Source organism: Apteryx mantelli, chromosome 8, assembly GCF_036417845.1.
Source record: "Apteryx mantelli isolate bAptMan1 chromosome 8, bAptMan1.hap1, whole genome shotgun sequence".
Classification (NCBI taxonomy): Eukaryota; Metazoa; Chordata; class Aves; order Apterygiformes; family Apterygidae; genus Apteryx; species Apteryx mantelli.
In genome coordinates, this window is record NC_089985.1 from 12,862,198 (window position 1) to 12,888,946 (window position 26,749).

At 47.3% G+C, this 26,749-nt stretch overlaps 1 protein-coding gene across 4 annotated transcripts; it reads right to left on the bottom strand.

The window, feature by feature from the left end:
• Positions 1-91: 91 nt before the first annotated feature.
• SCYL3 (SCY1 like pseudokinase 3) lies at positions 92-21,708 on the bottom strand. Of its 4 annotated transcripts, none has more exons than XM_067300646.1 (14): positions 21,691-21,708; positions 15,743-15,958; positions 15,014-15,199; positions 14,276-14,389; positions 13,209-13,265; positions 12,378-12,480; positions 11,041-11,152; positions 10,367-10,444; positions 7,467-7,606; positions 6,464-6,651; positions 5,558-5,729; positions 3,437-3,580; positions 2,059-2,777; positions 92-804 (listed from the first exon to the last, which is right to left on the bottom strand). In XM_067300646.1, the coding sequence occupies exons 1-14, from the start codon at positions 21,691-21,693 to the stop codon at positions 742-744; spliced, it is 2,295 nt and encodes a 764-aa protein (XP_067156747.1). In that variant the 5' UTR covers positions 21,694-21,708; the 3' UTR covers positions 92-741. The 4 variants fall into 4 exon arrangements, with proteins under 4 accessions (XP_067156747.1, XP_067156748.1, XP_067156749.1 ...); XM_067300647.1 differs by lacking the exon at positions 21,691-21,708 and adding an exon at positions 21,590-21,667; XM_067300648.1 differs by lacking the exon at positions 21,691-21,708 and adding an exon at positions 21,590-21,626 and having other exon boundaries at positions 15,743-16,080.
• Positions 21,709-26,749: the final 5,041 nt, after the last annotated feature.

Consider the following 26,749-nt stretch of genomic DNA (forward strand, 5'->3'; position numbering starts at 1 on the left):
CATTTTTATATTAATTTTAAAATACACTCAATTTAAGACTCCATGCAGTTCACTGAACACACCTGTGCTGCTGTTCCATTCCAGAGTAAGGTCATCTTTTAAAAATAATCTTTATTGGTCATAGTTAAGAGCAGAATGAATGTGGTACTTGAACACAAGCTTGTTTAACAGTCCTTCACTGCAAGTTTCCTAGCACCTCTTGTGCCATCCACTGACAGAACGGTATAAACAGATATAAATATGTTGAGTAAACTGTACATTCATCTTAAAATCATCTTATAGATAAAAAAGTTAAAAGGAGTCATTTCTAATGGCTTTGCTTTTCTGAAAAAAATGGCACATTAACAAAGTAACTGAATGTAACTTTCATTTATTGTCATCAGTTTTTCAGAGCAGCGATGATTTCTAGAACAATAGCTTACACCACTCATGTCCTCCAGTAGCACGTCAGCACCAACACCCCCTTCAGATTGTTCCTCCTTCCTGTAGCAGTGGCACGCACTGCAGCTGGGCATATTGCTTGAGCGCAGGCCTCACCCCTGCAGTTTTTGGCACAGGCTGGAACAGAGCATCCTTTGCAAGGAAGGGACCAGGCCCTGTGGGAGAGCTTGCTGACTGCTGCAGCAAGTGCCTGCCTTCCAGCTAAAGCAGTGCTGAGGTACTTATCCATTATATTGTGGAAGCAATGACTTCTCTTACAGAATCCAACACGCCGTAAAGCCTTTGTCTCTTTCAGTCCCATTACCAGTTAGTATCATCTTCCCAGTTCAACTCCTCTTCTTCACCCCAGCCTGTGGCTTCAGCCTAGAATCATGTAGAAGTTATCAGCATTAAGGCACATGTACTGTACTTCTGCACTTAGCCAAAAACAGTCAGGCATTCAAGGGCCAAAGGAGCTGGGCATGCCCTGGGTGGCTTGCAAGGACAGAGCAAGACGGCTGTTCAGAATGCTCCAGGAGAAAGGCAGCTTCTCCCTGCCCCATGGAGCACTTGGGGGTCTCAGCAGCAGTGCTCACAGAGAAAGCTGTAGTAGCTGAAAGCCCCTCAGTAAGACCAAGAGGTGTCAATGTTTGCAGCTTCCTAGCTTAAAGAGCGTCTAACAATAAACAGAAACACCTTAAACATAAAAAGCAAAGTAACAGAGAATTTGCTGTCCTTCCTTCCTAAACAGTTTAAACTAAAGGAAGAATTGTTTCACCAACATAGCTATGTGACTACACCAGAGCTTTGCGCTACAGTGAGTGACCCCCAAAAAACAGATTGATGTCAAAGACAGTGCTGCTTAAAAATCATTGTGCCATTTTCAAACCTTGTAAACAACTTCAGTTTGTATCTAAGGCTCCTCTCCCCCTGCTACCTCTGTGGTAGGTCTCTTGAGGTTGAGTTAGCAAAACAGCTTGAAATCAACACCTGTTCCCTAATGGAGTTGTGTGTTCAGCTAGCAGTGATGGGAGTGCTAGTTCTCATCCTAGCAGAAGGAAGGAGCCTCTTGAGGTGGGCTAGAGGGATTCACCTTCTCACTCAAAAGGGTGGTTTTAAAACCCTGCTGGTTCTCTGAGATGGTGAAATGTCTCAGCTGTTTCTTCCTGAAAATCAGGCACCTAAAAAGCTTTTCAGTAAGTCAGAGGTTCTGGTGTCCTGTTCCTTTTGTAGCTCTTTCTAGAAGAGTCCAGGGAGCAACACTGAGCCCAGAACATCCTCTGTGCTTGAAAGCCCTCTTCTGTTTGTGCTTGGGGCCAACTTTGTTTTACCTCCCCTATCTGACAAACCAAGACTCTCCTTAATGTAGGGTTCTAGCATCCAGGATACAGTAAAAACTCCTTAGTTCATGCTTTCAGTAGGGTACAGGTTAAATCTAAATTACCTGGTGCCTGCTAAATATCTCATTCACAGCTCAGTATCTTGTATTCACAAGTAAAGACTCAACTGCACAGTCATGTGTTACTCATCTGATTAAGGAGCCTGCTAATGCCAGAGCAGTATGTTGTAGTGTATAGATGCTTTAGGAATCCTCTCAAATGTACAGTCACTTAAACCCCACTACCCATAGACTCTTACCTCAGTAACATCAATTGCTGCAAATTTGGATGAAAAGAGCATATTCTGGGAGGCACCTTCTCTGCTGGATACTGCACCAGAGTGAGTGGGAGCAACTGCTTCTGTCCTCACTTCAGGTAAAATCAAGATTGCTGAAGATGGTTTAATGTCTGGGATCATGTCAGCAAACCAGTCCAGCTCAGGGTCTTGCACTGGTTTTCTTTTCACTTGGATAGTGAACTCTTCTCCTAGGCCAGACTCTGATGAAGACTTTGACCTTTCCTGAAAGGTTTCTCCCAGTTGTTCCTGGTGGTCCCACTTGTCATTGCTCCAGCTACTCCCAGGGTGGGACTTTGGGGGGGAACTCAGTTTGAGGCTTTTAAATTCTTTGCTCAGTGGATGAGTCCCTGGTAGAGGTGTCTGCAGTTGAACTGCATCAGCTTGTGTCACAGTGAGGCGGGTTCCTGAGGACAGTTCCGGACTAGGGCTGCTGGGCTCAAAGTCATCCCACGGCTTCTCATCAACATCATGATCAGCAAAGTAAGGTCCCGCTCTGCCCTCTGACTCTCGGGGCTGAATTTGGATGTTCACAGTTTTCTCAGTGTCTGTCTCCTCTGCCTCGCTCCAGTCTGGCCACTCCTCTGCTGGCTTTTCAGAGGCAGTCAAAGAGCTCCTGCTGCTCCCTAGTGTGTTAATGCTTCCAGGAACTCCATTCAGGGGAAGGTGAATGTCTTGCTCACCTATGGAAGACAAGGGTATTACATACTCATTCAGGAGGACAAGCATGAAGACTGAGCTGTGCCTAAAACTCTCTGAAATCCTTGATATTGCAGGTGGCACCTGGTGTGGAAATAAGCCAGTTCAAAAAGTCATGTTCATTGGAAATATGCTTCAGTGCTAAGTTATTCTCATATTAGAAAGTACAGCCATCTTCCTGCTTGTGAAGGAGGGTTATTAATATCAGAACACCTGGGCAATAAAAGCTAACTACTGATAAGCGTTAGGTTAGATGACTCAGAAGAGGCCATGAAAATAAACCAAGTCAGCTTCTGAGGTCAGAGAAGCAGCCAGCCCATAAATAGTGACAGAGGCAACAGCCTGCAGTAGCCTGTCCAGCAAGCTGTGGGAGAGGTGAAAGACCACAGCTGAGAACCGGTGGTAAAGGAACACAGAAATTCAAGACAGGCAGACTGGCCAGCAATGTGTGTGCGTACTAGATTCCCAAATAAATATTCCCTAGGAAACCAAGGGTCGCAGTCTTGTTCCTTCACTTTTACCTTTCTTACTTCACTGAATGCCTTTTCAATCAGCACATGGGGAAGATCAACAATATTTCAAGCAATTTCTCATTTCTATGATACTTCATTTCTAAAAAGGAACAGCTGGGGCAAAGTTTTACCTGTCTTTAAAGCCAGTGGATTGCCTTGTTGTACAGAATGTTTCTTGACAGGTACATTTCCAGAGGTGGGGAACACACTAGAATTATTCTTCAAGGGCCGAGAGGTTGGATTTCTCAGATTGCTTACAACATGAGTGGGGGAGTCTGCAGGAATAAAACAAAATAAAAGGACACCAACTTCATAAGGTCTGCTGTTACTTTTAGCTGAAACTCCTCACAGCATTGGAATGCTCTTTCTTACCTACAACGGAGGCAAAACAATGAATAAAGCTAGGAGCTGCAATGCAGCAGCTGCACCTCTTGCTCTGTGTATGAAACAATCCTCCTCTCTTCCTATAGCCTGCAGCTCTTGCCAATACAAAGTTTAGGCAACTGTAAATTAAGGGTCAGTTTCTGTTGATACATTCTTTCAAGAAATACACAAAGAACAAGTTTCTTATGATCTGAACAGATGCTTTAAAGTCTGCCACCTAGCTGGATGCAAAACACCAGCTTTATGCTGCATGGCATCACAAATCCCCTGTTATGCGCCTCTCATGCGAAAGCACAGAGCTGACAGTCACAAGAACGCAAAGCATAAGCAAATCTGTGCTACAGCACAAACCTTCTTTTATGCTTGGACCCGAGTAAAGCAGTTTACAGGAACAAGAGGTTAATGCACTACCCGAAGGCTGTATTAAAAGCCTTGCTCATATCATACCCCGAGGTGCCCGCAGTGGGCAATAAAGGCTCATACTTTGAATCTGCAGCAGGCAGGTTTGTTTTCCTGGGCCAGTGATGATGGGCTTGGCAAGCACCTAGTTGCCTTTCATTGCTGGTAGGTGCACACTGTCACTGTTGGCAATCAATCATTGGCCTAGGCTGTATAAGGCCCCATTACCACGACTGTAGCCTAGTCAGAATTAGAAAGGAACAGAGCTTTACATAGGATGGCTTAGCCCAGTGCTAAGTGTGTAAAGTGTATTGGCATCCATCTGGTTTAGCTTTGCTGCCAGCCGGCTGTACCCGCCTATGCTCGGGGTTATTGGTGTAGTCAGAAAAGCGTGAAGTGCAGCACTGAAAAGGGCTGCAATTCATAGACAGAACCGTCCCCCCCACGCCGGCCCAAAGCACCCTTGTTAAAAGGTGCCTGCTTTGAGGGGCTTAAACAAACACCTTGTCGAGCCTCACTTGTTCAGCCTTTAGTGCTGGTTTTTTGCAAGTTGCCACTCGCAGTTTAGGACAACATTTTTTTCCCCTTATTCCTCAATATTTAAATCAGAGCTAATATTATTCTTTTGAAAAATAAATTGGTTTCCAGCATGAAATCTGAAGGTCTTCATTTAGTATAATCTATTATTAAAATAATGTAAAGGAAAATAATGCAATGAACCATCCGCAGATTTTAATGGAGGGTGGTATTTGTCAGTACATACAGAATCAGGAGAAAACATTTATACTTAAGTTGTTCTCTGTCATGCATTTCATTTGGTATCTATACTTCAAGTCTAAAGCAGAGCAAAAGCTGGTTTTTCCCTCCAAATGTAAGCATTTTTAATTTCAATATCCAGAAAAGCTTTGCCTTAGTATGCTTGGCTCCAAGTTAGCTAGCAGATGCAGGGACTACTTTCTTCCTTTGGATTAGCTGAAAAGCCTCCTGAGAGCTGAGAAAATAGGGAAGTTCGTATTCCTTTTCCAATCTATGAACAGAAATTGGGGGGAAGAGGATGAGATTTACTCATTTTAAAAACATGAAGGACAGAGGAATATTAAACAACTATCTGTAAGTAAGTTCATAAAGAACGCTATAGTTTTTCCACGAAAGACAAACACACACTAAATATCTCTTGCTTACACAGATTTTTAAATGGAAAGAAAAAAGGTGTAAATGTTCTTTCTTGTATTTCCTGCATTTAAAGTCCTTTCATATAACTGTTTTATGATGCCAGTTTTGTATCTGCAAACAGTCAGCACCTAATTTAGAATTAAAGTTTAGCTGCAAATTAGCTTCTTTCAGTTAAACCTGTCAACAGCCAGAGGTTAATTACCCAAGAAATTCTGCCTATATTGCTTGGACAGAATGGGCAGAACAAGCAGAAACAGTATGATGGGAATCCCAGGGACTCCGAGTACATCATTTACCTTCTGGAGAGAGATCAGTAGTTTTCATGAAACTTGGTGCAGAGCTTTTGAAAATCTTAGTTCTTTCGCCACCTATAACTACTTCAGGTCCAAGCAGGGAGACGAGAACTGCTAAGCTGTGCAGTGTTATTGCGACGATAGAGTCACTGCTATCTCGAAGGCCCAGTAATACCTACATGAAGAACATGAGAATGTTACTAAGAACAGAAAATTCTGCTTTTTTGCTCTTCTCCCATTAGATGTTGCACTTGTAGCACATTTCGTTTCTAAGATTTCCTCACAGCTCTTACTAAGGAGATGCTGGACATTATTCTGCAGCAGAAAAAACAGCCTTCCACTTTTTGTTACAAGTTAATGAGGACGGCTGATCCCAGCGCCTAGTGAACACAACTCTCTTGCCAAGGCACCCTCAGCTTAGACTGATCCATCCTCTCTGGTCAAGAGTTGTGGAGCAGCATGAAACAGAAGTGCAGTCTCGTTATGAGGCTGCCAGGTGTCAGCCCAGGTGGTGTGTAACAGAGGGCCTCAGTGCTGCAGGAAGGGGTGCAAGGCCTAGGACTGGCCCAGAAAAGGGTGCTGCGCACCAGCATTAGGCAACACTAGCTCAACAGGCAAAGGGGGGTAGGATGGGAAGAAAAGGAATCCCTCAGACCAGAAACAACAGTCCTGACTGCTGGATTTAGGATAGGAACACTCCACATGAGCTGAGCAGCACAAGTGAGGCTGGCAGTGGGGGTTGCTAAAATTGGAATCTATGACAGATGCTTTTGGTAAAGGGGGCAGCTGGGAGAAAGCTTGCACAGAGATTGCCCACAGGGTGTTGCCTGGACTACAAGATCTTAGCTTTAAACTGCACCGGAACTGATCCTAGCAGCAGAAAACCCATATGGTTTTACTGTCCTTAACCTGTGGCAATATGATGTTTTTCAACTCTTCCCGAGAGAACAGTTCTGCGTAGGCATGAATGTGAGACAGCAACACCATTCGAACATGCTCTTCGTGAACCTCAAATAGTTTCAGCAGCACAGGGATCACGTGAGTCTGGAACAAGGCTGGCGACAGGAGGCAGTTGGTTTGGCTTTCTCCAGTTTGCTCTAGGGAAAAGAGGTGAAAAGTGGGAAAAGGCTGCTTCACAAACCAGAGACAGCTCACCCAAAAACTATTCACTGGCAGATTTCCACAGGGGAGATCTACAGTGTCACCCAACTGCCAGGTCGGATTCTTTGTCCTGACTCCCTGCACAGTCAGCTGCCGACTCAGCTTCCTTGGGGTGTCAGAGGAGATGGAAGAGAAGAAGAAAGGGAGCAAAAGGAAGAAGGGGAGCAAAAGGAAGAAGGGAGGAGAGGCAAGGCAGGAATGCTTTGCTCAGCAGCAATGGCTCTGAACACTTAAGGTCAAACAATCACAAGCCAGATACTGCTTGGCTGAAACACCAGTAGTTATTTTGGAACTGTAAGGGAGGGGAGGCAAGCCGCAGGGACAGAAGATAGTTGGGGATCCAGTGAGACATGCCACACACCCCTTACAGAGGAAAGAAGAGGCTGAACACCCTTACAGGAGAAAGAGGTTGTCACACGCCAGTTCAGTGGCAGAAGAAAAAAGGGCAAGGAGGGTTAGAGGAAAAGGGAGAAGATGGATATGCAATGTACCATGGAGAAAGCCTGTGGTGAGTTGATGGGGGCACACTTCCAAAACAAGAGAACCGGCAGTTTCTAATTCTCTTCCCAGCATCAGTAGAGCAGTGAAAAGCCTACTGCAAAGGGGGAAGCTGATATTTCCCAATATGTGGAATAACCAGTTCTGTGTATTACAGTATTTGTTCTGCTTAACCACCACTAATCTCTTCATTCTCTGAATTCACTCCAAACTCGTCAGTGAAAATTTTGAAGATAAAGTATTTAAAGTTCACCTTTCTTTGGACCCAGCAGATGAGGAAGAAAACTCTTCACAGCTACAGGTTCAGCAAATACAAGCTGATTGAGTAAGAGAGGCACCAGCCGTGATGCTATCAGCTCCTCTGACAAGCAGGCCACTCTGTCCAGCAGGAATCTGTGTTCCAGGAGAGAGCAATTAGTACCAAGACAGCCTTTCATGCATTTACAACCGTTTCCCTTAAATACCCCTTTCCCCTCTTTTTGAGTCTGCCTTGTCTGCTAGAGATGAAGTCCCATGACAATCTCTCACTCTGCACGTATACTGCCCTAGAAGGACAAAGCTCTGCTCCTAACTGAGGCTTCTAAGCAACCGTAAGACAAATCATGAGGCAATAAAGAAACACTGAGAGATGCACCCTGTAAAATCCTACACCCGAACCACTGGCTGTCGAGTGCATGCGGAAGTGCCGCCGCGCCTACAGCCAGCACTTGAATGCTTCTCCCTCACATCCCGACCGGCTCAGAGCCGGCAGCTCACGTGAAGCGCTAAAGCATTAAAACTGCAAAAGAGAGTTGCAGTCCCACCCCGGACCTTGGTGCGTTGCAAGAATCATTCTCCTCCCGCTCAAGAAAAGGGTATTTTACCCACTACACTCTGCAAATGGGCTGCTTCCCTTGCAAAAAGGAAATCCACTTGAAATCACTTCCGTCTAATGCAAAAAGTGTTTGAGGTGGCTGTCAAAGCATGGGTTGGGTTTAAATTGCAAGAGTTTGATTTTAACGGCTCTTTCTTGTAGAATTTTCATTTTTAAAATACCAGTAACAGATACTGCTTTTCTCTAGGTTTGGAGGAGACTAATAGTGCACATGCTGTGAGAAAGCATGCTGGGAAAGGGGACAACTCTATCGTATCTTTAAGTGAAGTGTTTTTTCCCCTCCCTCAGCTGGACTGCTGTTACAGAGATGCTGAGAACCATTCTGAATGTTCCTGCAAGAATTTCCTTTCTTCTCTTCTTTGGTCCAACTAAGTCTCAAACTAATGAAATCAAACTAGCGTTATAATTGATGGTGACCACAGAAGTATAAAGCAAGCAGGAAAATAGCTCTGTAAGAACTCCCAGGCCTCCTTTATATACACAAAGAAAGAAAAATTCAGCTTCTCCCTTTTTCTAGCCCAGATATGCCATGACTACACTGAAGCTTCTCTTAGAGAAAAGTTCTTGGGGACCATGGCAATAGGATTTCCCACAGATGCTGACTACTAGCACTAGCACAGCTCAGACATCCATTACAGACAACAATTTTACCCACACAAAGCCGGGACCACAAGTTTAATTCATCCAACATCTCCTATAGAAAACTGTATCCTTAGCAGTTTACAAGATCTGCCTAAACAATGGAAGTTTTCAGCCTCAAGCGGTGTCTGGTGCTAGATTTCACTTTGCAAAGTCTCATCTAAAATGATGAAGCTACTCTTAAGAGCTAGGGTAGCGAAAGATTCTTTTTTTTTTCCCAATCACATTGAAAGAAGTTCTCTGATCTTTTCAAGTATACACTGGGCAAGCAGGTGGCATTTGTGTAAAGAACATCCCTGCAACAACAAGAGGTACAACATGCTTAGCCTGGATCAGGACAGAAGCCATAGGGAAAATCTTACGGCTCCCACACGCTCAGCAGACTAGAGCCACCTCCCAGAGACTGCTGTAGCTGGTAGGACTCCTCACAGCTCTGTGCTACCATATCGCCATGGTCCAGCCACGCTGAACATCCAGGCCTTCTCGGCAGCAGGGCTGATGTGGGAAACCTCAGCACTGCAGTAGTTCCTCCATGGCTGCCTCAGAGAACTAATTCCCCCCCCACCTTGCTCCAGGACCGGCCTGCAAGGGGCAGGAGGCACTTGGCACAAACACAGAGCCACAAAGAGCCAGACACGAAGGTGGGGAAGGAAGAGCAGTCATCTGGGACCCAAGGGCCACGGTGAAGCTGGGCAGAGCTGAAGAGCAGCAGTGGCAAGTGGAAGAGCAAGCAAGACCTGCCGGGCAAGGAGACTGGAAAGTGGCAGGGCCTTGGAACAGCTCCACTGAGTAGCCAGAGGACGGGCTGGAGGTCAGTAACTGCTCACCAGAGCTGAGGGAACAGAGCTCAACTTAGTCCATCAGCGTTGCAGCAGACAAGCTCGCTATACCACTCTCAACCACAGTGTTAGCACAACACTAGAGCATACGAAGGGGCTTTTTCAAATGATTCCTGCTTAGCCACAGTGCAATGAGAGATGAGACAGTGCTGCTAAGAAGAATGGTGGAAAACTGGAATAATTAAACTTCTCCTGCTAATAACATCAACATTATTCCCCACAGAGTGCATCGTCTCATTTAGAACACGATGGAAAGAGGTTACAGACAACAGAAAAATTGTTTTCTTCTTACATCCCAGTTACCCTTGGGAAAGTTTCTGTTCTCAGCCCTGCATGAGTTCAACCAAACTGCTAGAAAGCAGACAGGATTCAGAAAAGCACACTTCAAGTGAACTGCATTTTACTGCAGTCCAGTTTCTGCCTGATTCTCCAGCAACAGCAACTGGTCTGTAGCAGGTAAATATTGCTGTTCATACAGCTGTCCACAGCATCATTCCAGAGGCTGTTATCAGAATAATGTAGAGAGGCCAGCAGGCACTGCTCCTCGCAAACACCAAACCATTTCCAATAAGAAATTAGAAAAGGGGGGGAAGGAAGAGTTTCCTCTGATGCAAGCACTAGTTTGGCTTGGAGTACCCAAACTACTACATTACAGAGCAAACAATGGTCTGCCAGTGAACAAAATCAGGCACCTGAGGAAGAACCTTTCAGGCCACTAGCTTTCCAAGTTGCCCCCAAGACCCTATTTGGCAGAAGTGTTTCTGAAATAAAAAGCTTCCAGCTTACAATTCTTTGACTTACTTGAAAAATTCAGTTTTTTCCTCCTCAGACTTTACTGTTAAGGTCTTCAGAAAGTTCACAACTTCCAGAAAGTCATTCCTAAGGATAAAAATGTAGGCAGTCAAGCATGATCATTTATGATGCTTAAACCATCCACAAATAAGAACTCACAAATCCCCATTATTTAGCAGACAGAAACAGAAAGGGAAATGCAAGTCAAATGCTGGTGGACTAAGAACACCGGTGTGAGTCTGACCTGTTACCCACCAGCTGTGTTCGCAGTGCCAAAGTACAGCTGACACTTCTGAAGTCAGTGATTCACAAGGAGATGAGGAAAGGGCTGCACTAGCTGTCTCTGACCACCATCCAGGGGCAATAAGCAGAAGCAAGTGCCCACCCTCCTCTAATACCACCATCAGGAGAAACATTTAAGTGACAGCAGACACAGCTCTATGCAGGTTATCTCAGAGTTTGCTTTACTCTAAGTGCTACCTCTAATGATTTTGTTTCCTAGGGCATTCCCCATCTCCTCCCATGAGCTTGAGGAGATCTAAGCAGCTGCATGTGACAGAAGGACACACTTTTGTCACCACTGCTAGCTCAATACCTCATTTGAAATGTTGATTATACGTTGGCAATGCAGAAATAAGAAATATCAAGACATACCAAGGCAGGCAGGATATTCCTTTTCTTACCTGAAGAACTCATGAGACAATAAGCTTGACAGTGGTGGACGACACTTTGGATCTGGGTTCAGCAGTGTACAGTGCAACGTTTGCTGAAAGCTGGAGAGAATATCTGCTGAAACTGAAAGCCAGAGCACTCACAGTTAGATTTCCTTCTCAGCACTGAACATACTATGGTCAGGGATTCTCCACTCCTCCTGAAGACTTCCTTTTAGAAGCTCTATTTGATAGCAAACTATTTAGTTGCTCACATCTCTACCGTCCCACCCCAAAGGAAGGGGGAACATCATTCCCATTTTTCTCAGCTGCTGAGCTACTGGGGCACCAAAGAGTTTTAACAGTGAACAGGCAAATGCAGACTATAAAGGTCAGTGTTCTAATGAAGACAAACTTGTCTCGACCAGAGTGTTACTATCCAGCAAGTAGCTTCCTTCTCCATCTCTGCTAGAAGGCAGCAGCCCAACTCGGCTGCAGTACAGAACATCTACGTGCTGTGCATCTGTGTCCCTAACTTTTGATGAAGCGGCTGATGGGGACAGGACCAAGCTGTGGATGGATTTGGGAGGGCTCGTGTTGTGCGGGCTGGTGACCTCCAGCCAGGCCTAGGAGAGCACATGTGACCATGCTCAAAAGCAGGAAGAGGGGAAACTTAAGTCTGTATTTTAAGCTGAGTTACTCAGTTCTCATCTCCTGTTGCAAGATAAAACTCATTCCTGCCTCCACATCCAGGAAGCTGCTGCTATGCTCACTTTAGGAGAAGGAGGGAAGAAGTTATCTCAAGGGCTGCTTGCACACGCATCACTCCTCACCAACCATCTCAAGCCCTTTCAGAGAAAGGGGGTCCAAGTTATTAAGTTTTGTGGATGAAGAAAAAAAAACCCCAAAAGACAAAAATTATGCAGTTTACCATAGGTAAGCAGAAGGAGACAAGAATCTGGAACAGACACAAACTCTGCCTACTGCCAACCCGACACCCCAGCTCCTAGACAACCCTGACCCACATCACCACAGCCAGCTCCTATTCAAACAGCACATTGCCCACCAGGGACTGCGACTCCTAGAATAGGAGCCAGACTGGTCTCTGTAAGGAGGAAACCAACATTCTTCCCCAAAGACACTTCTGTCTAAGAAGGTGAAGCATGAAACAGGAGGAACTTGTACAGAATATTTCTTATTTTGGAAATTCCTGGCAAACATGAAGAACAATAGAGCCCACTATCCCTGTAACACATCTGTCACAATACACAGCTGCAACAAAAGGCAAATACCTCCGTTTATGCATGCAAGGAATAAGCTATGCAGGATTGCTGGCAAAAAAATAAACACATTTCATTTTCATTCCTCACCCTGATCATTTAGGACAGTCAGGAGATTTTCAACCATCATTCCAAACGCGTAAGCATCCCGTGCATACCCATAGCTGTTGGGTAGAATTTTGAAATCTGCAGACTAAAGAAATAATCATCAGCAAAGCAGGAGTTTATAAAATGCTTGGTAGTTTCCATGAATGCCTGTCCACTCTCCCATACACACTCTTCAGTTCTTTTTATAGCTCCAAAGCTTACCAAGTACCCTACAAGTAGAATATTATGCTAAAAACCCCTCCACCAGGGAATTTATAGCCCAAAGGAACAACTACATCACGATGTAACAATTCCCCCTTGAATGCACATGGCAATTACAAGTCAACAACTTTCAGCATTTCTATGGAAACAGGTGTTAATCAGAGGGAGATCTCACTCCTTTAGAATACGTAGCTCACAGGATATCTAATAGATATAAGGTGACTAACAAGTAAAAATAAAAAATAAATAAAAAGAGACTGTTATACATGAGAGGGCTACATAATCAGGTTATCACCGTGATCTTGGCAACCTCAGCAACTACTCTTAGAAGCATTAAAGCTGCAGCACAAAATGTTTGAAATAATTACAAGAACTTGCTCTTCCATCACTACTTATTCAGAATTTCACTTCCCTGTGCCCAACACCATACCCAGACTAGGGACAGGGGAAGAAAAAAAAGAAAAGTAAACCTCAGATATTATCCAATGGCCACTTCTTCCCATTCAAGCATGAAGAGATAAAACGAGTCAAAATCCTTTTCTGAACACGGTGCATTTATTTGTTCCCAGCAACAAGCTCCTCCAGCAATCTGAAGGCAGCAATATTACTCACCATCTCTTCACAAGGGATGCACGACTGGTCTCGCACAGACTTCACTTGACAGAGGAACTGGAAAGAGGAGAGGGAGACATTAGCTGCCTCAATCCGTTTTTTAGGCCAAGCAGCAGGAGTGACCTCTCCGTACAGCACAGCAGCCTCCTCCCCGCGGCCAGGGCTGCGCACGGAGCCGCGGGTTGCCCCTGCCCTGCCAGCTCGCATCCAGGGTGGGCTGTGCTTCGCTCTGCCCAGAGCGGAAGCACAATCGCGTAAGCATCAGGTGTGGGGTGCCAAGCTGACATAAAGCAACTTCAGGGCATCACAGGCAACTCATCCCTTCAGGTCTTCAGTTCTACAGTCCCTGCATGACCCACCTGCACAGGAGAAGGATTTCACGACCTGTAGCAGTCAGACTGTACTGCTACACTCCCTGCATTGTTGTGCACCACCACACACACCAGTTGTGTGCCTGCCTGATCCCTTCTGAAAGGTGGTACTGGCCAGGGACACTAAGCACAGTTTGTGAAGGATTTGTGGATTTTCTGGGAGAAAGAGCAATATACATTTATTACAGACTGCCAGGCTGCAGCAATGACTATGCACAGCATGCAGCAGAAATCAAACCAGGAATCTTTCTGCCAAGATCAGTAACAAGCAACGAAGATGCCAGCAGCAAAAGCTAGAGTCATTTAAATTATTTTTATTTTTGATTCATTTCAACCTGCATGTTCCTTCTTCCCAGTAAAGCAGTTTATTTTAAGTAAGTGCAGAGGAGCAAAGATGTCGCCCTCTCCTCAATCTTAACCTACCCTCCAGCCAGCTCTGCCTCCTTTAGAAAGCTAGTTGCTTTTCAGCTGATGGGGAATGAGTTTCTATGTTTATGCAGACGCTGTTGTTTATAGTAACAGTGTCCTTGCAGCAAAGATTCAGGTCAGAGCTGGAAGCAAGCCAACACATTTAATAGTAAACTGAGATACTGGAAGGATTTGGGGTTTGGCCCTTCACATCAACAGAAAGCCAGCTTCAGCAGACCAGGAGCCCTCTTCCAGGCATCAGAGGGGCATGATTTACTTGTCTCTTACCTCTGGAGTGGCTTCATTAAAGTTGCAGACTGTTTCCATTCCTCCCAGTTTCCAGTGCCCATCCTCACTTACAAAGACAGATGATAAACAGACATTGTTATGTGTTAAGTTTCCCTAAAACATAAAAAAAAAAAAAAAGAAGAAGAAAAGACTTGGGGACAGATGAAGACATAAAATCTTCAGTAGTGCTAACTAGGTGTTGTGAGGAACTAAGGAAAAGCTGCCAAAAAGAACACATTTCCACACGTCCTTCAGGATTTTGTAGGCGACTAGCAGGTATCCCACAGGACTGTGGTTTCAGAGCAAAGTTTCATTGTCACAGCCCTGAAACGTAACTGTCAGTGCAGAGAAGACCTCCAACTACGAACACAAAGCCTGAAAGCTACGGTCTGAGCTGGGATTTATCTTCGGTCCTGGACAAACACACAATGCCAAAACAGGGGAGCAGTGACACCGATATCTGACATGCGGCAACAGCTGTAAATAAATGCTGAGCCTGAGCAGTCCCATTTCCCTAAAGCATGAAGCACTGCAAGCAGCTCTCAATTCATGAACCTCGCTTCCTAAAATCACAGTATTTTCATTTACCATTCCTTCTAAAAAGCAGCCAATGGTTTTAGCAGTTTCAGCCTAAAAGAACTGTGGGGTATGGGTCTGTCTTTTTGTGTCACAACACCCTCCTGTCATGTTTCATCTGACTCCTAGGGAAACCTCATGACTGCTTCTGTTGGTACCTACCCTGTCGTGGAGGAAGATGAGAGCCAGCAACACATCGTAGATCCCTGCACAGATTTCTGCAGAAGAGAGCGTCTCCAGGACCATCTCCAAAGGTCTCACACGTTCTGTAACCAGGTGGATCCCATTTGCTTCCACAGTACAGGAGAGGAAGCGCAGAAGGCAAGGGTGGCGCAAGGTTTTCAGGTGCTTCCGAAGGGGGGGAAAAAAAATAGAAAAAAAATCAAAGGCTTCTGTCTTGACTTCAGAGTCTAACCGCATACCTTTAGCCACATTTTCTGCTTGAATTTAGACAGTCCATCCCTGCTCCTCACCAAGCACTTAGCACACTTGCTCATTCACTCACTGCAAAACCTTTTATAATACATCTAGGTACAAAATCTTATACAGAAGAATAAACACAGTATTTTGGGCACAGCCCACCTAAGAAATTCTCTCTGTCTTAGGAAGATCTGCAAGAAGAGATCAATACTCCACAAATGAATGCAGGTGTTATTATCTGAACCCCCCTTCCCATCACTGTTAGCACGGAGCAGCGTGCTAGAAGCTTTGCAGCTGTCCCCCTTCTTCCCCACCACGCTGCAGCTACATTCAGCCATGGCCAAATTCAACAGTTTCTCCTTCCCTCACCCCCCAAGGGTTTGACATTCATTAACTGGCAGACTTCCACCACTGCTAGAAAGAAGAGGAAAAGCTCCGAAGAGTCTGTTCCAGGCGCGCTCTCTACAGTACCTTGGCAGCTTTATTAACTGTATCTTCATTCTCTCTCTTGTACACAAAGACCGAAGCAAGTTTGCCATCTTGCAGCACAGCTGGGTAAATCGTGTGTCCAGTTGGAAGCGTAAACGGTTGTTCTTCCAGTGCGTTGTTCTTTAAAGCGCTATTCTCCGAGCCCATCACTTGCAGAGTTAGGCCGTTGTAGAGGTTCCCTCTCAATGACAAACAGGCCTTTGGGTGAAGGAAGATTTTTCAAACAAAATTAACTCTAGCAGGCACTGTCCAGCTCACCTGTATTTTCTGCAAAGCACGGGGCAGCCATGAAGAACCTCATCTTAATAGTCCTCTTCTCCCTCAGTTTAAGAACAAAACCCGCATGGTTTATTTTGTAAAGGAAACTGAGTACCCACCAAAGAGTTCAGATCAACAGGTGAGAAGATCTCTAGCTATGGAACTAGGACCATGCTGGCATCTGTGCCAACACCGCCACCAGCCCCTGCCAGTTCTGCCAGACAGATGAATGACAACAGTGTCCACGACACATTCAGGCCTTGGTTTGGCTACCAAACAAGATTTCACCAAAGGCTTAATTCAGATTAAACACAGTCCACAGTTAGGAACTGACTGCCACTGCCTTACACATGAGGAGCTCTTGGCCTCCTTTAAAAAAGCCATTTCTCGATTTTCCAAGCCACAGAGCCTTTCACTGGGTGAAGCTATAGTCAGATGCAGTGGGGAAGTCCTATCATTTTCCTGGTGGGGCAGTACAGGCTAAAAGAAGGCGTCTGTACCCATTCCAGGGTACCTGAGGGAAGCGGTGAAGAGCAGTTTCACCTGAGCACTGTCCAGCTGCATCCCACAGACCCCCGCTGCAGTGAGGCAGCAGCTCCAGAAAGCACCATCCAACAGCACCATGCTCAACCTACAAGAGCTCTCCTGCCAAGCCTTACCCCCTCCAACAGCATGCTTTCTTCCCAATTACCTGCTCTCCATCTGACAAATACCATATCTGCCTGCCAACCCTTCCTTCCTCCCACAGCCTCTATAAGGAAGTGGCAACACAGATTTTTGTGCTGCTTCCTTGCATATGAAACAGATAAAACAAACATGCTGATTGCAGAGGCTCTTTTAGAAAAGTGATGCAGCACACGCTCTGTAGTTAGTTGTGCTCAAATGGGCAAGACCCAGGACACTGGTCTGTATACAGACGTTAACAAATGATCATTTAATAACGAGAGAAGGAGAAAGCAAAACCTAACTTTTCCTGAAAAGCGAAAAAATCCTCCCCCTGCCCTGCTCCCTCCAACATAGCATTTTTTGCAACAGGAGAATTGCTTTATGATGGCTGTTTCCAGCTGTGACCTAAGGCTTCAGGAGGGCAAAAGCATCAGGAGTTGCTCAGCTCCCTGGTTGAGCTAATCCAGCAAAGCTTCTGCTCTGGCCCCTCACACTATTCTCTACTTTAAGCCCTCCTAGGAATTGAGGCTAGCAGTGCTGGGTGTACTTTGGAAGGCTTTTCCTTCCACGGCTTCAGTTACGATTTAGTTATCTAAATGATTGCAACCTCCCCTGCTAAAGTACATTAAAATTTAATAAAAACGTTAGATCGTAACGTCTAAATATACCAATTGCATAACCCACTAGTCAATATGAGCTTTGGAAAGGAGCAAAATGCTACTTTTTTGACAGATAGGTGTTATTTCCTTCCACAGTGGCACAAGAGTGCTCTCTGTACTGGAGACTGATTCTATACAAATCTTGCTTTACACATCATTTAATCATTTTTGACTGTTAGCTAACTGTTTTGTAACAAATAGGTATGTACACGTGCTTCTTGCTGGTAGGTATGAACCATATGAACACACTAGGTATGGGAACCAGACAGCATTACAGCTCCTAGTTGTTTGATATTAATAGAACTTAACCTACCAGATTGTACCAAGCAAGAACACCATGGTCGCTACAGAGGCTGAAGCATTTTTTAAATTGAGCTTGCAGATACTGATCCAGCTAAAATCTAACACTGAATTATCTAGAGAACGTGCAATTTCAGATCCAAAGATACTTTATACCTGACACAGTATTTGTCTTCCACGTAGGTTCAGATTTTAGGCATCAAGGCATACCGGTTCTCTAGATCCTCCTGGGAACATCATTATTTCAATCAAAACCTATGAAATCCTAACGCCGCCACACACGGCCTTGCTTGTAAGCTAGAACTTGATGGTTCAGGACCGCTTGCTAGCCTATTAATCCGCTTTTAGAGATAATCAATTCAAATGTAGCCCAACTCAGAAGCAACACTTCAGCCATCAGTGACTTGCACAAAACAAAACTCAGGCCCTGAAGTCCAGTTCTGAGGGAAACATGAATTTAGTATCTATAACTGCATTCAGCCACTGTCTCTTCTTGTCTTCCGCAGCACAACAGTTGAAGAACAGGCCACCCACCACGCTACTTCACCTCGCCCTAGCATCAGGGATATATGTTTACCCTTTCAGTGTAGATTCCCTACAAAATTCAAGGTATCGGACCTTAAAATGTGACCTTTAAGGAATTAAAAAAAAAAAAAATTGTATCAGCAGTTTTAGAAGCCTTAAGTGCTGCTTCAAAGCACTGCACAGAGGGGCTTTTGGGTGGAAAGGGAAACACAATTTAATACCTGCACACGCATTTCTAAAAGGCCAGGAGATTGCGGGGAAGGGCTCTCGGCTCAAAGGCAGAGGCTTCCTCCCAAAACAGTCACTCAACACTTTGCTCTGGCTAATCCGAGGTCTAACCTTTCGCACCCGTGTACAATACCTGCTGCTCCCCCCGCGCACAGCTGAGTGCTCTTATCAGTATTTTCAAGTCATTTCAGCTTTGCCTTTTTTTGCTGTCTCTACTTTAATTATTTGTCAGATTTTGCGTAGGATAGCTGAAAATACCCGAGCTGACCCTGTGCCTCAGACTGCTCCAGATACGTAAGGACATATTCACTGGCTATAGATTTGGCTTCAGGGACTTGCACAGTTCAAAATTACAGTAATGGCAGAATCATTTGAATAACTGTGATCTACCCAAGTGCCACTGCTTGACAACCAGCTCAAAACCAGCATCCCCTGCTCCATTAACTGCCCCTAACGAGGAGCCCAGCAACTCTCAATATCAAACACCAAGCACCTTCAAGAAAGCAGATTCAAACAAGCAAGCAGTGACGGCAACCCGTGGAGCCCCTAGCCACACTCTTCAAGCACACGTCAGCTTCCCGAAACTGAGCAAAACCATCACCTCTCCTGGTTTCTCTTCCTTTTCACAGCATTCCCTAACATGCCAGTTTTTGAGACTGCAACAGACAAGCGATACCATTTGCAAAGGTGTATACCTATGGAAGAATTCTTCAAATGCTAGAACAACCTCTCAGTCACACAACTACACAGTTTAAAGACCACATGCACTTTGTACGTTGAGATTGTAAGACACATTATAACCCTGTAACACCTTACGTTCAATAAATTGTAAATATGAGCATCAGCTGTAACAAGGAGTGCACCTTGAGATGTGCAGGAGCCCAGCGGGGAAAAACAACAGGGCCGGGCAGTTAGGAATTTGGGTGTGTTACCATAAACAGTACTAACCTTACAATTTCAGTTTAGCTTCACTGTGGAGGGATAACACTTCCCATATTAGGTATCTGCCTGAAACATGTACTGAGCCCTGTAACTCCAGAGCTAAGAGTGAGGCAGAACTGCTGCCCTTCCAAATTAATACAGGGTTGATAAGAAACCACCCCTTCTCCATCTGGGGACGTTATTCCCATTAGAGCAGGGTACGCGTGGGTGAAGGGGGAAGGAGACGTGAAGCCAGCAAAGCCGCGGCAATAGCAAGTGACCGCAGACGCACGCTCTGCTAAATCTTCCCTTCCCCCTAAATCCACAACAGGTTTAGTCAGTTTGATAATTTATGGGTTTCTTAGCAACAAGAAAATCTCAGGCTGGAAACCCAGCCTGGGCCTGAGGACTCAGAGGGCAGCTCTATAGCAAAGCAGTAACTGGAGCCCCAAATGGTCCCACAGCCGCCTCCTAACACGCTGCCACCCACGCGTGCTGGCAGAGACACGGTCCTTCCCCGCTCCCAGCCTGCGCCCCTACTCCCTCACTCCTAGGTACTTTCCCCCTTCCCTTCTCATCAGGTTGCTCCAAACCCCTTCAGCTGAGCTCCTGCTCAGTTCCCAGCGGATTTGCACCCGCTTTCAGGCAGCCGAGCCGAGCCGAGCTGCTCCTGGGCCCCGTCGCCCTGGGAGGGATCTAACACACGAGCAAAACCCCAGCAACAAACGAGGGCTCCAGCTGCACCTTTGCCAAGGCGCTGCACAGCCCTCTGCTCGCCCCGCGCGGCAGCCTCCCGCCCTGGCCCCGTGCCCTTCCCGGTCGGCAGAGCCTTCTGGAAGCAAGTGTTGCAGGTTATCTGTGCTTTGATCCCAAAGGCAGAGGTTTCTTAACATGGCAATTGCAAAAGCTCATCGCACACCTTGCACAAGCAAACGCCAGCCCACGGGCTGTGCCACAGACACACACATGTGATCAGCAGCTGACAGCCTCTTTGGGAAAGGAAGCGCGATTTTATTGCACTTGTCAAAGGATAGTTCAACTCTGGATGCTGAAGAAGGGGAGTGAATGCACATTTTAATGTGGACGGTACCCTGAAAAACAGCAGCATAACACTAACTTCCAGCAGCAGTGTCGCTACCTACAGTGCGACCAAAACAACTCCAGTCACCAACACAGTTATCGCTTTTTCCCTGAAAGAGTGAGGGTGTACCTCTATCAAATATTCTATTTGCAAGTTATAAACACCCAAACGGAGGGCAGCGTCATTATTCTCCTCCCCGGGTTTCTCAGGATCTGCCCTGAGCGTGGCCTGGCAGTGCCAGGCACCTCACGGACAGGAGGAGGAGGAGGAGGAGGAGGAGGAGGAGGAGGCAGCAGCAACCCCAGCAACAGTCTGACAGCCCAAACAGCTCGGCCAGACAAGGGGGCAGGGGGAGCCTGCCCGCACCGAGGCCAAGCGGCCCCAAGCCCCCGCAGGGTGCCCTGAAGGACATGCGGGCCCAGCTGGGCTGCTGGGGGTGCTGGGGCCATGGGGCCCCGGTGCCTTTGGGTGGAGAGAGCTGGGGCTGGGCCCCCAGCTGCCTCCAGCCACCCTAGGGCTTTCCTGGAGAGGGCACACGCAGCAGGGCTGCCCCCGAGAGCCTCAGTGCCCCCACGGCCCTGATCACCCCCCCATTGAGCCCCCATCACCCCCCCATTAACTGCCTCCCCCTTTACCCCCCACTAAACTCCATCACCCCCCATTAACTGCCTCCCCCTTTACCCCCCACTAAACCCCCATCGCCCCCCATTAACTGCCTCCCCATTTACCCCCCACTAAACCCCCATCGCCCCCCATTAACTGCCTCCCCATTTACCCCCCACTAAACCCCCATCGCCCCCCATTAACTGCCCCCCTTTACCCCCCACTAAACCCCCATCGCCCCCATTAACTGCCTCCCCCTTTACTCCCATTAAACCCCCCTTTACCCCATCACCTCCCGTTAACTGCCTCCCCCTTTACCCCCATTAAAGCCCTGCCACCCCCATTAACTGCCTCCCCGTTTACCCCAGTATCCCCAATTAAACCCCTTTCACCCCCCAGTAACTGTCTCCCCATCCACCACAAAATCCCCCCTTAAACGCTGTTACCCCCCCATTACCCGCCTCGCCATTTACCCCACTAAACCCTGTCACCCCCCCCCCCCCATTACCTGGCTCCATGTACCCCCCCAAACCCCTGCCCCCACCAGCCGCCTCCCCACTGACCCCAGTATCCCCGTCTACCCCCCACCTGCTGCCCGCCGGCCGCGGGGGGTCGCCTCGGCCCCGACGGCGCCTCCCTCCCTCCTCGCGCCGCCGCCGCCGCCGCCTCGCGCTTCCGGCACCGCGCACCATCGAGTCGGGCGGGCAGAGCGCCGCCGCGCCGCGCCTTCGCCTCCCCCTGGCGGCGGGCGGCCGGAGCGGGCGGCGGCCATCTTGCGTGAGGGCACGCGCGGTGGCGCAGCCCGTCCGCGAAGCTGCGGCGGCCGTTTTGGTCGCGGGCGAAGGGGCGCTGAGGGCGGGCAGGCGGAGGCCGGGGAAGGGGCCCGAGCCGGGGCTGGAGCAGGGGCAGGAATTTACTCGCTGGCCCTTGTTCCCGGGGCTGGGTCCCTTGAAATGCCTCACGTAGATATGCAGCGATCGCGCTATCCTGCTGAACCGGGCACCGTCGCATCGTGTGGACCTTCTCCTGCTGTTTATTCCCTCTGGTGCTTTGGCACCCGCTTGTCCCCTTTCAGTCCCCGCTCGGGTCAGTCTACGACATGCTGTTTCCACGACAGCTCTCTGCACCAAGATGAATCTCTCTCTCTTGAATCCTGGTGTGGGCATGTAACAGCGCGGAGGCGCGTGCAGTGGGGAGAGCGAGCCAGCCTAATTTGGAGCCCGCGCTCGACCACACGTTGCCCTGAGGCCTCCTGAGCCATTGTTCCTGAGTACTGGTGCAGAATGAGCGGTCCCCTTGTCCCTAAAAGCCCCGCAGGAGGCTGGCGACAAAGCACGACATTGACCTCGGTATCAAACCCTGGCCTCCGCTTTTCCGCTGGAGGCCGAGATGGAGCAGGGCTGCTCTTCTCCCGGGAGAAGGAGGTGCTTGGGGACTGCCAGCTCCGCCGGGATGTTTGGAGGGAAAAGAGCAATGTCTGGATGACGGATACAGGAGGAACTGTCGGCTTTGGCAGGGAATTGCAGCTGTTTTCTCCTGAGTAGCACACCACAGCAGAGAAGCGACAACGCCAAGGACACGCTGTGGCCTGGCTGGAAAGGAGCCTGCGGTGGGGTCTGAGGAGCTTGTGAATTTGTCTGGGTGCGAAGGCTCACAAAGTCACCTGAGTTTGTTATTAGAAAAGGACTGTTCAAGGAGCGGGGGGGCCTCTTCTGTTTTGCTCTCGCAAGGGTGACCAGACGGAGTCTCTGTCACTACAGAAGCGTTAGATAAAGCTGATATTCTGGGTGCAAAAGGCATCGATCCGATAGCATTGTCTGTGCTCAGCTGCTAAACATGGTGCTTTCCTGTACTGCAATGCCCCAGTATCTGCTCGGTTCGGTCCTGGGCCTGTATCAGAAAAAAGGGCTCTGTGAGGCTGGGCATCCACAAACGAAAGGGACAGTCCCATGCTATGCTTGTTAAAAGAAGTATTGACCTGCCAAGGATAAGGCTACAAGCTGTGGTGTATGGACTTCTCTGTCCAGTTGCTGGTAGCATCCTCCCTGGCTTCAAGATAAAAGGGAAGCATGGCAGTTCTGGTAGTACCAGTTACTTTTCTCTCTCCCAAAGGTCAGAAACTTTCCTCACCCTGCTTTTTCCTAACTCCTCAGGAAAAGAGTGGATCTCTTCCTCTCTCCTCTCCCCCTTGGGTATCTCCTCTTCAACTTCTCTGTCCTGGTTGCATGATCTGGCTGCTCTGAGTATGGCTCAAGGATGCTGAGGAAGATGTTTATGAGATCATGTGCATAGGACTCTTCCCTTGGGGATTTCAAGGCCAGGAAGGATGCTGCAATGCAATACTGTAACCTCCTGCACAACAGGCCACCTGGAGTCCCTTCTACTGATTCCTCCACCAGGACCATGGTTTCTAGATGGGAGCATGTCTTACATAAAGGCAGTATTTCATCAAGTAGTTAGGTGATGGAGAATCCATCTCTTCCTTTGCTAAGCTGTTGCACAGCTTAGTTACTCAGGCAGTTCAAACTCTAACTGTATTTCCACTTCAGCTTTGGCTGGCTTCAGCTTCAAGTCACTGATTCTCAGCATGCCTCTGACTGCTGGACAGAATAGCCCTTCGCTACTGGAAAATTTCCCTTTACTAGAGGCACTTACCAGCTATGCTGAAGCCGTTATGATTTTTAGCTTTGTTCAGTCTGATTCAGCTTGGGGAAGTTAGAAATTCAAGGTTGTGGTTTGAACTGCAGCCAGCGAAAGACAAATCCCAGTGTGTAACATATGCTTTGATCAGCCCCTGAGGTTTCTGGCTGCGCTGTGGTCCGGACCCTTCACCACTGGCTGGGCTGTCCCCTGGCCAGTCCTATCTTCTGCTTGATTTCTACTGCTCTGTGCCTCAAGTAAGAGGGACCCTTCACTTGAACCCTCCTCTGCTCTGTGCAAATGAGCTGTGTGTGTGATTTATGGGGAATAGGTGTCTCCCTCCTTCTAAGGTATGATTGCCTCCTACCCCCCAACTGCATTCGGTGAGCTAATTTCCTTCCCCAGTTTCCCTTTCAGGGCGTTTGTGTTCAGCCCCCACTCCAGTGCTAGAGCGAATCTAACAATAGCTTCTCGACTAGCGTAAATAAAGGGCGGGTGACGGGTGAAAACTACATACTCGAGGCAGGTGGTCCGTCTAGCAGATCTCCCCGCACCATTGCCCCGAGCCCTGCTCGTTTGCTTTGGTGGTGTAACTCGTGCATCATAAGGAGATCTATTTAATGCCATTAAAACTAATTGCCCTCTATGCTGCAGAGTAAAGTGACTCCAGGGAGAGATTTCACGTGAGTATTTTGGACAGCAGAATGAACACTGAAAGGAATTACTATAGTACAGTGGGAGGTCTGGGCTTTTCACACACTATTTTCATATTGCCAATGTTATTCCAGTTTCATGCAGCGCCAGGGCATTAGGATGTGGTTTGCTCGATCATTTTGAACCTAACATTTAGAGTGAGTAGGGCCCAACAGCACACCCCATACCCATGGCCTTGTCTAGACAAGGATTTAATGGCAATGGCAGTGTATGTAACAAAGGTGGTCTAAACTGTGCTAACTCCTTGGCTTTCTTTAGTAACTAAACTCAACCAGTTTAGCATGCATTAAATTTTGTGCTGTCAAATCTGGCATGAACTTTGTAGGGTGTGTTCTTTAGTAATACACTTTTCCCCCCCCATTTCAGGCAAAGCCTTCTAGTTCATGCCCAGAGCATGGACACTGCAGATACTCCAAGAGAAACATGTTTGCTGGCCAGTAACTCATTTATGCTAGAGTCCCTTTGATGCAACAAAACCACAGGTATCTGGACAGAAGAAGGGATCCCCTTAGATCTTCACCCAAACTCCACTCAGTTGAACTTTATGGTCTGTTTAGGTAAGTAAAGAGGAAGACTTCCTTCCAGTAGTGGGCACTGGGAAGTCTGTAAGCTGGCCCGCCAGGGTTAACAACGGGGCACCGTGCTGTGAGGAGTCGACACCTGTGGCAGATGGAGGTATTGGCAGCTGGATGATCAGGGTCTTTTTAAATCACGCAGAAAGATGGTGGGAGAAGGAGGGTGCAGGAAAGTAGAACAGGTCCTTGTGAGGTGTAGTATGTCACATACTATGTGGTGACATAATGAACACAGGAACAGAACCTAAAATGAAGCTCAGGTATCCCACCTCTCTCCTTCAAAGGTAGGAAGCATTGTAAGTCTTTGGCCCAAACGGGACAAATAGTAATACCAAAAGACCCTGACCCCAAAGTGCAAAATAAGGGGAATGGTGGACATTCCTCACCATAGAGAAGTCATGCAGTTTATTCAGGGGCCTGAGCAGGGATTTATGTACCTGAATTTGAGACCATGTTAGAAAACACTGGCCTCCAGGCCTACAATCTGGGCAGATGTTAGGGGGTGGGGGGAGAGAGAAACAGAAGACTGGATGACGTGGACAACTGCAGGGGGAGGACAGAAACCTCTTAACAACAAGCAGTGACTGATTTCCACTCACAGCATGTAGCTCTGGCAACAGGCTTCAGGCAGTGGTGTAACTCGTGTGGCTCTCAGGAAAAAGCAAACCTCAGCTGCTGACTGCTCTCTGTCATTTATGGCATATTCACTTTGCTGCGTTGCCAGTGGTCCTCTGCTGAGATGCTCTCCTTCCCTTCATCTGCTTTCCCCTTGCGAGTCCCTTGTTTCATACCAACTGAAGCAGTACCAAGGAGCTCACTCTGATCAGGGCCCTACTGTACTAGGTGCTGTACAAACGCAAGAGCTAGTTTCTGTTCTTCAATACTTACAACTTGCCTTTCCTAAGGAAAGAGCCTAGCTGCAAAGACAGCCAACATAGGCACCTCCAGAGAATAATTCAGGACCTCATTAGGCAGGTGTGTACCCCCTTCCTTCTCTTTCAAGGGTAGAAGAAGAAAAGAGGAAACGGAACTGGCAGGAGTGCAGAGCTTTTAGCAATTGCCTTGTTAGGTTTTGTAACTGGTTATTTAAGTCATTTGGGCACGAAGAGATTGGCACAGTTGGAGAGACAGTGAACTAGTCACTGTAGAAAAGGTTGAACAAAGAGAACATCTACACAGAGCAGAGCCTCCGTGATCTAAAAGGACAGTTTTGTAGTAGTGTTCAGCAGTCTCTGCTTCAGTCTCTGCTGTCTGCACTGGCAGGAATATTTCCCAGCCCTTCCTTTTCCAGGCCACAAGGCCTTTGGGAGAGGCAGAGGGCACAAATAGGACTGGGGTGATGCTTCCAGCAGCAACCTGAACTGCAGCTGACATCTCTTCCAATGATGTCCTCCTGCCACATAGTCATGTTAGATACAACTACATTACATTAGCCTTCTGCTGCCAAAGGTGTTTCTACAGTACTCAATTTCTTAATAAACAGAAGTAGGTTTCTCTTTTTTGGGGGGGTGGGGACCCCAACAAAACAAAACCAGCCCAAAACAATATCCTGTCTTACATACCAATTCCAGAAAAATCCATGTTCTCATTCAAGTATGTTTCTAGACTGGCTGTTTGCAAATGTCACCTTCTAAATGTGAACTATGTGCAGTCTCGTCTTCTGCAGCTTGTGCAGGCAGACAGCTCCAGTACCTCTCTTGTTCCCTCAGCACTCTCTCCTGAACGTCACAAACCAAAAATGAGCAGGTCACAACAACTTTAAGTGCTGTCAGTTGGAGCAGAAGTTGCACTAAGAAGTCAGCTTCACTGTATTTTATTT

Excerpts from the sequence above, each read along its gene's own strand:
- SCYL3 (XM_067300646.1), bottom strand. Across the intron at positions 13,266-14,275 it reads TTAATGAAGCCACTCCAGAG|TTCCTCTGTCAAGTGAAGTC; the intron begins GTAAGAGACAAG and ends TCCTCTTTCCAG. Across the intron at positions 7,607-10,366 it reads GAAAAAACTGAATTTTTCAA|ATTCCTGCTGGACAGAGTGG; the intron begins GTAAGTCAAAGA and ends CCTGGAACACAG.